The sequence below is a fragment of the Eublepharis macularius genome, chromosome 8 (assembly GCF_028583425.1).
Source record: "Eublepharis macularius isolate TG4126 chromosome 8, MPM_Emac_v1.0, whole genome shotgun sequence".
NCBI classification, from domain to species: Eukaryota; Metazoa; Chordata; class Lepidosauria; order Squamata; family Eublepharidae; genus Eublepharis; species Eublepharis macularius.
In genome coordinates this window covers 132152769-132169880 of record NC_072797.1, presented here as the reverse complement: position 1 = coordinate 132169880, position 17112 = coordinate 132152769, and the positions used below count along the sequence as shown (strand labels likewise).

At 43.0% G+C, this 17112-nt stretch overlaps 1 protein-coding gene across 1 annotated transcript in view; it reads left to right on the top strand.

Moving 5' to 3' along the window:
• Window positions 1-17112, top strand: part of DNAH6 (dynein axonemal heavy chain 6) — a 364598-nt gene that overhangs the window by 256672 nt on the left and 90814 nt on the right. The window contains 3 exon segments of the mRNA XM_054986586.1: window positions 2911-3091; window positions 5657-5836; window positions 8447-8680. Coding sequence (XP_054842561.1) covers window positions 2911-3091; window positions 5657-5836; window positions 8447-8680 — 595 coding nt within the window.

Below are 17112 nucleotides of genomic sequence, written 5' to 3'. Positions count from 1 at the left end.
CCTGCTTGCCGTGCCTGCTCTAGGGACTGACGCTGAGGGGGTGTGGCCGGGTCTGCGCCCCCCCAGCAGCCCCCTTACTGGCCCTCTGGGGCCGAGTCTTCCCCACCCCCGGCTTCTTGGAAGGAGCCATGTGCGTGGGAGGGAAGCCACCAATCTGGAAGCCCAAAGGCCCTGGGCGAGGGAAGAAAAAAGAGGGTGGGCGGCGCGGCCGGCAGAATGGAGAACCCCCCCCCCAAGGGGCACGGTTCCCACCCCACGGGCGGCCTGGTTGTGAAAGGGAACAGGGCACAGCTAAACCCCGGAGCCCTGCACCCGTGTCCTTCCGTCGCTCCTCCGGGCCGTTCTTCTGCCGAGTGAGGGAGGTTCCAGCTGGAGCGAGCAATGGGGCAGCTCTCACCCCGCTCCGCACCCAGCCACGCACTGCCCTCGCTCGGTCTTCCCCGCCGCCTCTTCCGCCGCGCTCCGCAGTCCTCCTCCTTCGGTCTTCGCCGCGCCGACGTCTTCTGCCTTGCCCCGTCGCTCTCTCGCCCTGCTCCGATGCTCCTCTCTCGACGCGCTGAACCGAAGTGAGGGTGGGCGGGGACGGCAGCTGGTTAAATACCCAGCTGCCAGACCTGAGTGAGAACAGCAGACCGGAGGTTCGCAGTCCTCGCCCCGCCCCCTCATGGAGCCGGCCGGAGCCCCTGATTGGCCGGCTCCGAGGTTTGAATTTGATTCGTCGGCGGCCCACCCGGGGGTTCCCGGATGGGCCGACGCGACGAAGACGCGTCCCAGACTCCCCCCAGCCCAACGGCGGCAACCGGGCGCCCGGTAAGTCGGACGCCTCCGTTTCTCCTGTCTCCTCTGTGAGAACCAAACTATGTTCCATTTTTAATGGGTTGGGTCTAGGTTGAAAGGGTGCCTTAGCTATCTAAAATTTTGGAAAGACTGCATCAAGATATGTTTTTCTAATTAATTTTGGGAAACAGTTACACAAGACGAAGAATGTATAATTGTATAGATTTTTGGACTTTCAGCCCTAAGGAGGTTAGATTTCCAGATCATTGGTTTTCTTCAAATTTCCATAGGTGTTGGATGCATTGTATTGTTTGTATTAAAGACAGATGGTAAGTGCGCCAAGATACTTCTTTGTATGCATTAGGGAAGAGCAATGAGATGTTCAGTACAAGTGTGCAGTGTTAAGCATAGTTTGCTTCTTTGAAACTTTTGGTTTAGTCAGTTCATTCTGTGTATACTGTTGTAAAATGGTATTTTATAGGCACACCTGCTGGGTTTGCAGTTCTGATTTGTTGTTTTGAAGTAGCTCGTCTCTGCAATGAGTAATTGGAAGTAAACAGTCATACATTCTTATGAATAATTTGAACTCTGTCTTAATATAAAGGTGCAAGTAGATGGAATGGAATTTGTTAATTTGCGTTTCAAAGATATATGCAATAAAATGAATAGTTTTAACAGTCCTTTCCTTTTTGAATGGTTTACAGAGAAAGATTCTAGTTTTAAAAAGAACCAGGGTAGCTAGCGCTTGAGCGCACTCTATCTGTGTGTCTTTCTATCTCTCTGTGTTTCTGCTTTTCCTCTGCTGCATACTTGAAGATATATAGTTTGGTTTGAGCTACTCCAGATCTAAGGATCATATCACTGGAACAATGTTGGTCTCTTAAAATGGTCTGAAACAAAGAATTTTGTCACTTTCTGCCCCCACTTTGCTGTATTACCAAGCCAAGCTGCAAAGAAAGTAATTCATCAAACAAATCCTGTATTTTTTTCCTTTGCGCCATTTCTCTATAATAAAATTGCTTTTACTAAGAGCTTTGCTTAAAAAGGATATTTTGTTTTGCACTCTCATGTTATGGAAGAGCCTGCTTAGACTGTTTGGTTACATACTTCCTCGGAAAGGGCTTTGTGCCTAGATAAGCTCAGAACCTTGGCAGGAGCAATCAGGGTAATCCTGAAAGCACTTCTTCTCTTTGACTGGTGTTTGATTTCTGGAATAGCCAGCTAGCTTTAAAAGTTTTATGATAGCAGTTGTGAAAAAAGAGAGTTCTTCCTAACAACTAAAATTACCAAAAGGGGTTGCACTGAGATTTTTTGCTCCCGTACCAAATACATCCAAGAGGTTACAGGAAACAAAAAGGTGGGTAAGAAAAGTCTTGTAATATGTTGAAAGGTTTGGGTGATTTTACAGTGGAGTCCTAAGCAGAGGTACACCCTTCTGAGATCATTGATTTCCATGTATTTAGAAGAGTGTAGCTCTGCCTTGGACTGCAGCGTGAGGGCCAAACTAGACATGACCCAACTAGGTTGGACTTGTGGCTGCCACTGTCATTATAAAGTGGTGCCACAAGGGTTGAAGAGCTCTTGTCTCCCTCCCGGCCCCCCACTGTATGAGCCTTTTCAAGTAACGAAACAGCCATGGGAATGATGCAGCCATTTCAGCATTTGAAAAGGCATGCTGGGGGATGGGGACAAGAGTGCTTCTTTCCACCACTCTGTGCGCTTGATCAGGATTGGGCCCTCATTTCATTTTTTAATCATTTTAAAATTTTGGTGGTGTGTCAGTGAAGCTGAGAGCAACACCATCAGAAGCACAGGCTTAGTCAAGAGTCTAATCTTCTGGAAGATTAAGAATGCTTTCCTGGGGGTAAGCCCCTTTGAGTAGACTTGTTTAAGATGGCATTGCAAAGGAATAATGTGGGTGATGATTTACCTTGATAACCAAAAGTTATAATACTGTGGGTGAGGATCTACCTGGTATCTGAAGAAGGGAGCTGTGGCACACAAAATCTCATCCCCTACCACAAATTTTGTTAGTCTTATAGGTGCTACTGAACACTTGCTCATTTCTACTGCTACAGGCAGACTAACACGGCTACCCATCTTGTTAACCACGCATTTCTATTTTTGATCTAGTGATGTTGTGCGCCTAGAAAGACCTGAGCTAGAGGAGCAAAGAACCCAGCTCATTGTGAGAATTAATTCTGATAAGAATCAGCTGAAAGCTATTGAAGACAAAATTCTAAAGATGCTTTTTACATCAGAGGGGAATATCTTGGATAAGGAAGAACTTATTAACACACTGCAAGAGTCAAAGGTAGGAGGCTTTTTAAAAATACAACCTTGTGATTAAAAATGAGCCACAGAATATGGGTCTGTGTAAATCATTAGAGGAAGGATTTTCAGACCACTATATTTTTCAAGTCGAACCTTGATTCTTGTGGCAAAAATGAAGGAAACAGGAGAAACAGTACTAACACTTCTGCCGTTTCAGGATTATGAATCTGTACTTTAAACTTAATTTTGTATGAATAGTGTGAAATTTTCAGGCTAATTATGGCAGTGAATATTTTGAGTCATGATTGGCTGCTTATCTTGAATGTTGTTCTCTGGATTTCAAGCCCTAAACTATTTCCGGTAAGCACGTTTTAAGGGTCATACTTCTTTATAAAATGTAGAAAATCCCTGCTCCATTCCAGCATTAAATGAATTAACCAGGTAAAATTATAGTGTCTCCTACGGTGCATTTTTCCTATTTTTACTGAAGAAGAAATGGAAACATGTTCTATTTTCCAATTCATTATATTAGATATAAAATCTGACTTAGACTTACAGCATGTGCTTTGTCATTGAAAGTCACAAATGAACAACCCTGAGCATTGTGAGAAGCAAAACGCTTGGCAAAAATTTTAGATAGTTTTAGCAGAGCTTTGAAGAAGCCAGGAAAATGAATTACTTTTTTGATACTATTGACAGTATTTTAACCATGAGATACAAAAATCCCAAAGTAGCTTTTGCAGAATTTTTACTCTTAGAGCAGGACTGGTTCTAAAATACTGACTGACTGGTACTCTTAGAGCTGCAATTAGAAAAACAGTCGCTTTCTAAACCTTTTTTAGCCAAGTTTGAATTATAATATTCCATGTGTCTTAGAACCACAATAATTCAAGAGATTCTCTTAAAAAACTAGATTACTCATAAAAGGTTTAGGGGGATAAAATTTTATATGTCACATGGCTTAGACTGGCAAAGTTTTAACCTATTACATTGTCGAAGGCTTTCATGGCTGGAGAACGATGGCTGTTGTGGATTTCCCGGGTTGTATAGCTGTGGTCTTGGCATTGTAGTTCCTGACGTTTACCTGCCAACATCTTCTCCACACTGTGACATTGAGAGATCTCTGTCTTTTGGTGCTACATCTCTGAAGATGCCAATCACAGCTTCTGGCAAAACGTCAGGAACTACAATGCCAAGACCACGGCTATTTTAACCTGTTGATTGATGCAGACCAATAAACTAAGCAAGGTTTTGCTGTAGTTCAGTAATATCAGTTAGTAAACTAGTGATGTATTTAAATATGTGTGTACAATTTTTCCATATTCCAAGAAAGTATTCTCTAGGCCAGAGCTGTTGCTTTTCTTAATATTACTAATTAACAGCATTGTTATCACAGCATAATTTTATTACCTTTGTTAAATTCTTTCTACTTCATTTTAGCCATTACAGTTAAGTACAGGATTTTCTATAAGTGTCAGTCATGTGGTATGGAGCCAAAGCTCCATGTATTTTGCACTGTAGCTATCCAAATGCTATATAAGAAATTGCTCTTTCTTACTTCCAGCTTCCTTTTCTTTCTATTCCTTTCCTTTATGTTTAAGAGCCTGCCCCATCCAAAGGGCTCAAGATAGCTGCTCAACAGTATTTCACCGGTCCCTGGCCACCAAAAGTCAGTGTGAATCAAAACATTGTTCACTGCTTCAAAAAGACACAGAGTCATACTGCATGAGGTGGAGATCATGGGGTCCCCATTTATCTTTAGACGCTAAATTATAGCTGTGTGGTAGCCTGATTTTGATCAGGGCTGCATGGGAATGGGGGGGGGGGGCTTAACCCTTTCATTTCCACGTCGTTTCTCTAATTGAAACCACCCTTCTGTGGCAATGTTAGCTCTTTAGAGGGGAAGAAGAAAGAAAAATGCCGGTCTTCAAAGCATAGGTACTGGTTTAGATTTGCAGAATGGTGCAAGGGTAAAAAGGTTAAAATAACTTGCTTGTCTCATCAAATTTGATCTTCCCTCTCTCAGATCTCAGGGATTCTCCAAGGAATTCTAGAGATGAGAAGCAGCCAGGAAAATAACGCCTTGCCTGTGCTTTTCTGAATCTGATTTGATGACATCTGGTCCCATTAAGAGTGTTTCTAGGAGCGGAACTACAAGTAACAAAAGGCACAGGTTGGACACTTGCCAGCTTCCCTCAAGTTTTGATGGGAAATGTAGGCAGCTTGGTGGAATGTTGGACAAGTGACAGTTGAAAAGTCCATTGGACAGCAGTCAGAGAGCCAAGCTGCTTGACCAGGATGCCTACATTTCCCACCAAAACTTGAGGGAAGCTGACTAGTGTCCAACCTGTGCCTTTTGTCACTTGTAGTTCCACTCTAGGCTACCTTAAAAGTCATGGCCAAAACCAGAGGTGGAGGCAATTTCTTAAGTGCAATGGCCCCATATTACTTTGTAGCCTTTGCAAAGCTTTATATCTTTAGAGCGCAGTCATGAAATCCTGTATTTATACGTATTCCATTTCCCCTCCTTTCAACAGTGAGAAACATGCTCTATCTGTTTAGGTCAATTGTTTATATAAAACAATGTGCAATTTATGTTCTATAGGTGACATCTGGTGCCATCAAAGTAAGACTTGTTGAAGCAGAAAATACAGAAGAAAAGATAAATGCAGCCCGTGAAAAATATCGCCCTGTGGCTACTCGAGGATCAGTCATGTACTTTGTGATTGCAAGTCTCTCAGAAATTGATCCAATGTATCAGTTTTCCTTAAAGTATTTCAAACAGGTTTGGTTTGTTCTCCCCCCCCCGCCCTCTTTTTTCAGTTTAGAGAAATTCAGATTTGTATAGTACAGCTAACAAGTGAGCTTCTGCCTAGCTATCAACCAGTTACGTCCACTAAAATCAGCAAATAGATGCAAAGAGCTCTTTTAGGTGGGGCAGCTTGCCCTGTGGTTCCATTTTTTTTCCAGAAACGGACTTTGATGTCATACCTGAAATTACATTTAATTACACTTAATTACACTTAATTTTAATTACACTTAATTTCAGAAATGGTTTGTACATTGCATGGGTGTTTGCTATTTGAAAAATACAACATAAAAACACTTTAGACCTCCAGAGCTAGCCATGCAGGGTTTTTTGGATCCTGGTCATTAGTCCCTGCACATGGGTAACTGTCAGAAGACCTGCTGCCATCAAGTATAATAATTGTGCCCTGGAATTCCAGCAACAGAAATGATAACTTTACAGTTTTGAAAGGCTGGGAACACAGCTGGTTTATTTAAGTGTTAAAAGAGCACTTAATCCAAACTGAACATTATTTTTATTATTTCAAGAAGTAATCTTGAAATTTATTTCTTACTTTATTTCTTACTTAATGGTGAACAGTTTTTAAATATTAGTAAATGCTCTGAGAAAAGTTTGTTTTATTTTATTTTTTATTTATGTCATTTATAGTCCACTTTTCTAACTGAGACTCCAGGCAGATTGCACAGTGCGAGATTAGTACAGTCAATATCAAGGGCATTTCAGTAGCAATGCCACAGGGTAAATAAATACAAGTTTACAAAGACAGCATTAGCAAGAATCCAAGCTGAAGAAATGCTGAAACAGAGCATAAGCAATTCTAGGACTGACATCAGACAACATAGAACTACCCAGTAGGGTCATACTTGAAGCACAGATAGCACATAGTAGCACATACTTAAAGCAACAGATAGGACGTAAGGCAACATAGTGATGAAATCTATGGTCCCTAACTCATTAGTGAAGCATCTGAGACCGCCTTCTGTACAATACAGGCCTCCTATCTGAGTAAAAAAGCCTTTTTGAATAATTTGGTTTTGCATCATTTGTGGAAAGCTTTGAATCTGAACATTGATACACATTCCTAGTCAGATAGCTATGCACTATGTAGCAGGGAGTCAACATTTAAAGTATTGTGATTACTTTTCGACTGGAGGTACATGCTACAGTGCCTTATCATGTTTTAGTCTCCACAGTCTTCAACAGGGAGGGTGGTGAGATGCCAGGCTGCTGCTCCCCAAAGCAAGTTTCAACCTATTATTGACCTAACAATCGTGCTTGCTGTCCTCTTGAGAGCCAAACCTCCACAACTCTAGTGGGTGGGAAGCTAAGTGCTCTTAGCATTCATATATACAAACACAGGAAACCTGACCACAAATATAAGAACAGCTTATAAACCCCAGAAGAGCAGGACAGCTGGCCACGTCTGTTTGAGCCCTTGATCTCTATTGTCTCATCTTACTGAATCAGGGGGGAATCAGGGGCGAAACACCCGGAAGTATAGCGTCTTTCAAGCGCGATTTCTGAATTGCGCTTGAAAGACGCTATACTTCCAGGTGTTTCGCGGACATTTAGTGCAACACCGGGACGCGCAGAGGTAATGTGGATTCAGCCCAGTTCTTTGCATCCCTTTGCATGATCTGTATCACTTTTTATCTTCTCCCTCCAGGGTATCTCTCAGTCCTCCACAAACTAAAGGTGTCTCCTTAATACTGTTGTTGATTTTTACTTCAGGTGTTCACTTTTCCTACCTTTTTTCCTAAATCTTATTAGTTGCCAGCCAAGATAAGATATAGTAATTTCAACCTCTGCAGAGCCTAATTGTTTTTTCATTTATTTTCCTCATTTTCCTCTGACTCATAAACAGAAGCAACATTTCATTTAGAACATTTTCTTGTAAACCACAATGCTTACGCTTCCAGCAAATAATGTTTTTGTTAAAACAGAAGTTCAAAACTTAATTTTCCCTCAGCTTGATTCCATGATACTTTCTGTGTTCAGAGTACCAAACACTAAAATGTAACAAGTAACAGTACTGGACAGTTCTGAGGAAGTTCTGAAGAAAATCAGCCAGTGGATTAGTTCTCACATGAATGTTAATCACTCATTGACTTGCCTGTGTAAATTTATTTATTTACCTCATTTGTAACCTGCCTTTCTCCCCAACAGGGACCCAGAGCAGCCCTGTGAGGTAGGTTAGGCTGAATGTGTGTGACTGGCCTAAGGTAATCTACCAAGCTTCCACAGCAGAGTGGAGGTTTGAAGCTGGGTCTCCTAGATCTCATTCTTACAGTAAACACTGTACCCCACGGATCATCATGAATTAATTACCACTGATAGATTGTTCATGTAACTTGATGCCAAGTCAAAGACAGCACTTTTCACTGGAGACCGCTCACACATTCAGCTGAAAGCTGTCTGTCATGAGTAATCAGTTGGCATGAACCTGCAGATATGAGCCAGCCTAATGAAACAGTGATGCACTTATGCATAATTTTTTAAAGAAAATTAGCAATGAGACTAGGACCATTCTTTATGGGCATTAGTAAATGAATAAGCCCCAATTCTTGTTTCATTTTTCTCTTGCAGCTGTTTAACACAACCATTGAAACATCAGAAAAAAACGATGTTCTGAAGCTACGCCTAGTTATACTGCTTAGTCAGACCCTCTATGCAACTTATACCAATGTTTCCCGAGGCCTTTTTGAACAGCACAAACTCATCTACAGCTTCATGCTGTGTATTGAGATCATGCGGCAGAAACAAGAACTTACAGATGTTGAATGGAATTTCTTCCTCCGTGGGTCTGCTGGCTTAGATAAGGTATTTTTTGGAATAGTTTTTGTAATTGGTGAGACTGCACAGCATGTCCTTTTGGTGATTGTACAGAAGAGGTCATTATGTCATCACCTTTTGTATAATAGTACTCAATTACATTCTCATGTTAGAAACTGATACTGTGGTGAAAAGCCTATCAGGTACAAGAGTTGCTAACAAATAGCTTCATTGTTAGTGCAGCAGCTCAAGATGGTGTAACTGTGCCACTTACAGAGAAATCCTAAACAGAGTTACTCCAGTATAATCCCATGGGCTTAGACTGGAGTAACTCTTCTTAGGATTTCTCTGTGTCTTACATGAGTAAGATGTGCTTCCTGGGCGTTATGGGGAGGCACAATGCTGGACTAGATTGACTTCAGGTTTAACCCACCAGAGTTGTTCTTATATTCTTACAACAATGTTATTCTTCAGCCTTCTTGTGCCACTGTGCTCTGTACCCAATAATTCTCACATGTCCAGTCCATAAATGGACAGAGATAAAGCAGGGAACAGAAGACTCCTAAATACATTATAGAATGTATTCAACCAGAATTTCCCAACCTGCCTGTAGGCATCTTTGGAATTTTGCCAGGAGATGGCAAGTGAGATGGCTGCCTCAGGAGGCTGAGCCCAACCCAAAATGGCTGCTGCAGGTTGTGGAGCCAAATTAACTTCCTCTGTCCTTAAACCTCCTGGGAAAAAGGAAAGCCTGAAAGGGGAATGGAACCTGACACTGACTAAGGAAATCTCAGGTGTTTATCAATCCTCCTGAACCTCCAGTGGAAAACCCTTTCATTTGGATAAGGGCAGCTAGTAACAAACCCTGCCTTACAATGGGCCCCACCCACATTCTGGAAAGTTTGATAGCCACCAAAGGAAGTATTGCCTGGTGCCAAGGAGAATGCTGTGTGAGATCTTCGAAGTCCCATGGGTACTAGCAATGTACCACAGTGCATGTCAGTGCAGTTGTCTCAGCTCTTTGGCTGAGAGTTAACTGTAGGAGCAGAGATCATCTTCAGATGAATGAATCTAACAACTATGTATTTTAAATGTTTTTAGAAAGATTAATTTTTCCAGTGTATTCTGAGATTGATTGATTTACTTCATTTATACCCTGCCTTTCCCCACTGGGGATCCAAAGTGGCTTACTCTGTTTACCTACACATAATTTTTATTTATATTCCACTTTTATATGTAATTGAAGACCAAAGTGGCTTTTCACATGAAGATAGAATTCTTTTGGGTCGGGCTAAACGTGTATTTAGTAGCCAAAACCCTAATACAGGACGACCCCGGAACCCTGCTGGGATGGATCCAGCTGGCGGGTGAGGTCGAAAACAGAGATCAAATAGTAAAACTAATGAAAACACACAAGCAAAGAGGACCCAAACTTGCGTGTCTGAGTATGAGGGCCAAAGAACGACAATGACCCAGCTCACAAGCTTCAGGAATGGAGAGAACGTTGTGCTGGCAATGAGGCCAATGTATCCAATTCAGGGGATTTAGACATTTTGCAGTGGAGTGCCCAAGGAGAAGGGGTCCTCCAGAGAAAAGTCAACCCCCAAAGAAACCAGCACTGACCACTAAAGCGGGCCCCAAAAAGACTTTACAAAAACGGGGTAAACTTGAACCCCGCCTGGAGGCCATGGAAGCAGCTGCTGAAACACCCTCTGAGGAGGAGGTATACCAAGCAGCTCCCCAATCGGGAAACACTAACGACCTGCCGTGAAAAGGTCCCAACGGCAGGTGCAGACCCAACCGGCACCAAAGGTGAGACACAAAGGGGCCTTGCTTTTTATGCCAGTGACTATAGTTAACCTGAAAAAGGAAGCTCATATGCGAGTACGAGCCCTAATAGACTCGGGCTGCTTTCGAGATTTAATTGCCTCTGCGCTATTTACCGGACTGGGGCTAGATGTAGCAGAATTAGAGCATCCCATTGCACAGATGGATGGATCCCATATGAAAGGGAAACCCACAAGCTATCAAACCAAACCTACCCCAATGGGTATAGGAAATCACTGTGAATCCAGAACTTTTATAGTAAGCACAGCCACTCAATACCCCTTGGTGCTAGGGATCAGATGGCTGTGGGATCACGAACCCCAGATCAACTGGAAAACAGGGTTGTTGGTCTTTGAAAAAGGGGGATGCCGAGCACATAAATGGACCCCATAATGGGAGCAAAATGCTCCCCCTTTGTTAGAGCCAGTATTGCTAATGCAAGAGCAAATGGAGCAGATCCCTGCTGAATACCAGGATTTGAAATCAGTTTTTGAGGAGGAAGAATCTAATGAGGCCCCCCATACATACCGTGCCACAGCCTGCACTATTGAACTTCTCCCCGGGGAAAAACTTCCGAAAGGGAAACTGTATTCAATGAACAGAGAGGAGTGGAAGGAGCTTAGAGAGTTCATTGACAAAAACCTGGCGCGAGGATTCATCCACCCAGCCAGCTCCCTCCATGCTGCTCCAGTGTTGTTCCACAAGAAAAAGGATGGCAGACTGAGACTTTGTACTGATTACAGAGGAAAAAATGCTGTTTCCATGTCAAATGCATACCCCCTCCCTCTCATCAAAAATTTGCTGAGCATAGTCGCCGAAGGGAAAATCTTCTCTAAACTGGACTTGAAAGACGATTACTTCCGGGTAAGAATTCGGAGGGGGATGAATGGAAAACCGCTTTCAACACCCCTTTGGGGCAATTTGAGTACCGGGTAATGCCTTTTGGGCTCCAAGGGGCCCTGGGTTTTTTTATGAAAGTAATTAATGAAGTATTACATGAGCACCTGTACAAAGGTGTGGTGGTTTAGCTAGATGACATGTTGATTTATTCTCCGAATAAGAAATCACATGTTGAACTGGTCTGGAAGGTGTTAAAAGCCTTGAAAGACAATCATCTGCCTATAAAGCTGTCGAAGTGTGAATTCCACAAAGAGAAATTAGACTTTTTAGGCTACAGAGTCTCGGGGCATGGGTTGAAAATGGACCCAAAGAAAATCCAAGCAGTATTGGGGTGGGAGCCCCACAAAACCAGGAGACAGTTGCAATCCTTCCTGGGATTCGCTAACTTCTATCACCCCTTCATTAAAAACTTTGCCCAAATTTCCGTTCCATTAACTGACTTGCTCAAAACCAAAGGGAAAGGGCTACAAGGGGCCAAGCCGAGTGCGAAGTTAAACTGGTCACAAGAATGACAAGAAGCATTCAACCAACTGAAAAAAGCGTTAGCATACAAATGGACGCTAGTGACGTAGACATGGGAGGAGTTTTGTTACAAGCAGATGACAATGGAAAGTTATACCCCTTACATGTCCAAAAAATTCTCTGAGACTGAATGCCATTGGGCAGTATGGGACAAGGAGGCTGGGGCTATTAAATTCTAGCCAGTGGAGGCACTGGCTAGAAGGAGCAAAAGTGTCGTTTGAAGTATGGACTGGTCATAAAAACTTAGAATCTTTACGTAACCCCCGCAGACTCGGTGCCAAGCAACTGTGATGGGCGGAGTTCTCCAAATTCAACCACGTTGAAACACCTCCCCAGCAAAACAAATTTCTTAGCAGATGCGCTTTTGCGTGTGCCCCAACATGAAAGCCAGAGGGAGGAAGTGATAGATACAGTGTTTTTGCCCGCGCAGTTCAGAGGGGCAGTAACTACTCACAGCCAGACGAAAAGCAAAACCACTCCGCCCAACCTCCCCACCTGGGAGGACAAAGTTAAACAAGAAACTGAAAAAGAGAGGGACGCAGTACCCAAAGCAGAATTGCAACAAAGGGGAGACGGTAACTGATACAAAAACAATAAACTGTATATTCCAGCCAATATGAGAAGTGAAGTATTGAAACAATGTCATGATTCCAAATTGGCTGAGCATTTTGGATATTTAAAAACACTGCACCTGGCACAAAGGCAGTTTTGGCGGCCAAATATGAGGAGGGACATTTCTCAGTACATATCTTCTTGCCAAACATGTATCATGGGGAAATCCAGGAAAGGAAAGCCCCCAGGACTACTGCAGCCACTAGAAACCCCTACCAGACCATGATCGGTAATTTCAATGGACTTTATTACCATCCTCCCCCCTGCTAAGGGGAACTCTGTAATCTTGGTGATTGTGGATTTATTTTCCAAACAAGCTCATTTCACCACGATCCCCACTGCCAAGAAACTAGCTACTTTGTTTATGCAGCACGTCGTCAAACTGCATTAGTTTCCAAACAAGGTCATTTCCGACTGCGGAGTACCGTTTGTTGCCAACTTTTGGCAGGAGCTACTCAAATGAGCAGGAATTGAGCAAGGGCTCAGCTCCGCCCATCATCCTCAGACGGATGGACAAACAGAAAGAACTAATCAAGTACTGGAACAGTTCTTAAGATGTTACATCAATTATCAGCAAGATAATTGGATCGATTTTCTGGCTTTCGCTGAGTATGCATATAACAACTCAGTACACAGTTCCACAGGTGCATCTCCCTTCATGATAACACAAGGCTATGAAGGAACTGCAATACCTTTCACCAAAACCCCAACTTCCCAACAACCAGGGGATCTAGGGGAATGGTGGACTAACTTAACAGCCCAATGGGAGATCATTACAAAGGCTTTAGACAAAGCCAAAGAGGACTATAAAAAAATTGCTGACAAGAAACAGTCTCCACAATGGAAACTACAGAAAGGAGACTATGGGTATATCTCTATTCAGCACTTCAGAGGGGAACAACCCAGTAAAAAACTCGGGTGGAAATTCTTAGCACCATTTCCTGTTAAAAAGGTGACCAATGAAGTGACAGTAGAGGTGGAACTACCAAAGAACTTACGTCAAACTCACCCAGTGTTTCATTTCAGCCTTCTAAAGAAATCTCCCCATCCAGACAAGTGGCATCCTGAACGAGGAGCCCCCCCATCCTATCCTAGTGGATGGACAAGTGCATCATGAAATAGAAAGAATTCTGGACTCAAAGCTGAAATACAATAAACTTTATTACCTAGTATGTTGGAAGTTCTTTGACCCTAGTTTTCAAGAATGGGTGGAAAGCACTAACATGAACACTCCCAAACTCATGAAGAAATTCCATGAACTGGACCCTGACAAACCTGGACCCCTTTGAGAAGAGAAGCTCTTGGGGGGGCGGGGGCAGAATGTCGTGTCTGTCTGTTTACATACATGCCATGATTGTGTTGCTGACAATTATTGTTTACTACTGCTGACATTATGCTAAAGTCATGCTACTGTATTAATGTGTATTAATTAATATGCTCTCTCTCTCTCTCTCTCCCCCTGCATAACTGTAGTGTAGATGTTATGAAAGACCCAAGCAAGGGCCTCTCCCTTATCTTAGAGAAATATGCAAGTCTCAGCTAGCTGTAACCTTGAAGCATCTACATGCCATTTTCACCTACTCTCCCCAGATGCTGGGAATAACTTGTTGTCTATCTGATTCATAGTCATAACTAAGTTGATTCTCACAGAACTTGTGTAAGCTTGCACGCCAAAACTCTTAACTGTTGTTTGAAGCGCGGGAAAATGAAGTATAACAGAGATTGCCTGACTTGAATTGCCACTTCTGTCAAACTCCATGATGGAGTGCAGACCTGAACTGTATGGATTCTAATAAAGCTACTTCTTATGGAACCAACATATGTTTACTACAGATGGGCTTGAGGGATCTACCTGCCGGGGACTAACATCACTTCAGGAAGTGACATCATTGTGCCCTGCTGGGAGAGTGCCTGATGTGCGCTTTCCTGGGTTGCCTACTGATGGTGGACAGTCACCAGGGGGTTTGCCACCTCCCATCTAGGAACTGGGCAAACCCCTGAGAGATTCCCACCACCAATGGGCAACTGGGAAGCCTGGCAGAGGATCTCTTTTAGTCATCACAGAGTAACTTTATTCAGCAGAAACAAAGAAAAGAATACAAGGCCTAGCTCAGGCCACTTTACACAGCTGTGATTAAATCTGAACTGGAACTCCAGATTTTAGTATCCTGGGACTAACAGAAAACATGAAACAGACTCCATAACATTACATATGCCACTTCTGTGAGAGAGTTTTTGTTGCAACTGTGTTCATCCTGTCTCTGGAGTCATACCTGTATGACACCCTTTCTAGCAAGAGCCAGTTTTGTATAGTAGTTAGAGCACTGGGTTGGCATCTGGGAGATCCTGATTCTGGTGCCGTTCTTTTTGAGAGGTTTGCCTGTGACAAACTATGCCCCCCCCCAATTAATAGAGTTTCACAATGTTGATGCATCTAATGCCCTGGCAAGGATTCCCTACCAGGGGTTGGCTTTAAGCCCTCATGTCTCACAACTCTATTGGTTGTATTAGTCATTCTGGCAGTATCCTCACACAACTTTTCCTTTGTGGGTTGATAGAGGTTATCACGCTCTCACTTGAGTGCATGACTGTTCAATGCCCTTTACGTAGCACGGCCTCCCACCAGAGTGCTGTTTTTTTCTTGCTGTGTTGCCTTGCTGCATTCCTGCTGGAACTTTGGCAGGGACACTTTTAGCAAGCTTCTGCTCGTTTAGAAGCACCTCTGGGTGATTGTCAATGAGACACTAAGCATCTGTTGGGAAGATAGTCCTCCATAGTCTCTTACTTCGAGAGCATCACAGCCACTTCATTCCATAAGTACTCTCCTAGTGTGGGAGTACACAGAAGCCACAAAGATGAAAACAGGGTTGCACTTGCCTGTCACTTGTTCACTGAGTGGTCTTCTGTGCAGGCACACATCCCTCCCTCCTGCCCCGCTGTGAACTCTCTGAAACTGTAGTTTTTTTGGGGGGGGGGGGCGCTCTGGCAGCAGCATGGAGAGAACTGAGGGAATAGCGTCCCTCCTGGTCATGTGATGTTTTTGGCAAGAAAGCACCAAAGGGAGGAGGGGCACTCCTAGTCTTCTAGAAAGCTCTGGAAATCTTCTCTATGTCTGGCCTGAACATGTGCAGTCCTAATGTGTGCCTGCACCAAAGACCACTCAATGAACAACAGTTACAGGTAAGTGCAACTCTGATTTGTACTGCAGACCAACTCAATGGCCTACCTGAAACGAGGCTGAAAGTGTATGACTGGCCCAAAGTCACCCAGCAAACTTCCACGGCAGAGTGGGGATTCAAAACTGGGCCTCCCAGATCCCAGTCCAATACTTTAACCACTGTATCAAACTGACTCCCAAATATTATGATATTGGAAGTGTGGGATTTTTTTCACTTCTTGTTTTCAGTGGCAGAGAACAGAAAATCAATTTTATTCAAAATGAAAATTTTCGTAGTACTTTGTTTGAAATAAATAAGTAATTTTGTTACCATAGCCCTAACTAGATCAAGTTTGCAATTTGGAAGTTTTGTTAGATCCACCCCTTGTTTTGTAGGCCCAGTTAAGGAGCGCAAAGTACTTTGTATGTGCTTAGGTAGCATGCCGTCTGCTGACTGCTGCTCTTCTTTTTAGATAGGAATAATTTAGCTGGAATTATCCGTACTCCAGTAACATTCAGATTAGATTGTTGCAGTGCACTATACTTGGAAGTGCTTTTGATGATTGTTCAAAACTTGCCATTAGTCAAGGCTACAGCAAGCAAATTGACTAGTGCAAACAGAGTGTATAGTAGGCAGAGACACAAGGGGTATAGGAGCTTGCATTGTCAGTGTGCGTGGGAGAAACAAACTTACACTTGGTGCCTTGATTAAGCTTCTGAAAAGAAATGAAAGTTCTTTATTATGTGAAATCAAAAAGAGTCCAGTAGCACCTTTAAGACTAACCAACTTTATTGTAGCATAAGCTTTCGAGAATCACAGTTCTCTTCGTCAGATGCTTTATTATGTGAACTCCATACATGACAGGGAAGATGAGAGATAGATCCCTATCTAGCTCTCTAGACTAAGGATGCCAGTGGATGGTGGAATGGGAGGTCCTGCATCTGTGGTGCAAGACAGAGAGGAAAGGAAGTGTGATAAACAGAGGAAGTGAGGTATCATGAAGAGGAAGTCTCTGAGAATAGCATTCAACACTTTAAAGGATAGTGTCAGGGCAGTAAAGAGAAAGTGTAAAGAGATCCTTGACCTCTCTATTTTTCTAACTCTTTCATTTGTCCCCCTCTGAAATCTGAGTAAGGGACAGCATTAGTCTCCTCTTACAGCTAAGACTGTCTGGCCAGCTGGTCAATATTGTACAAGAACTTTGCTGGCTTCTTGTTTTTACTGGCACATAATTTTTAAACACTTGCCTTTAAACTTTGAAGCCTTTAAACGGCTTAGGACTGTGTGGTCCCAAATGAACATGCCCACTGAGATCATCTTTGTTTAGGTGCCCTTACATTCATTCGGTAGGTGGATAATGACCAGAGCGGTTTTTCTGTGGCAGTACCATATTTCGAGTGTTTCCATACCAATATTTGAATGTGTAATGCAATGCAATCCTAAGGAGAGTTACTCCAGTCT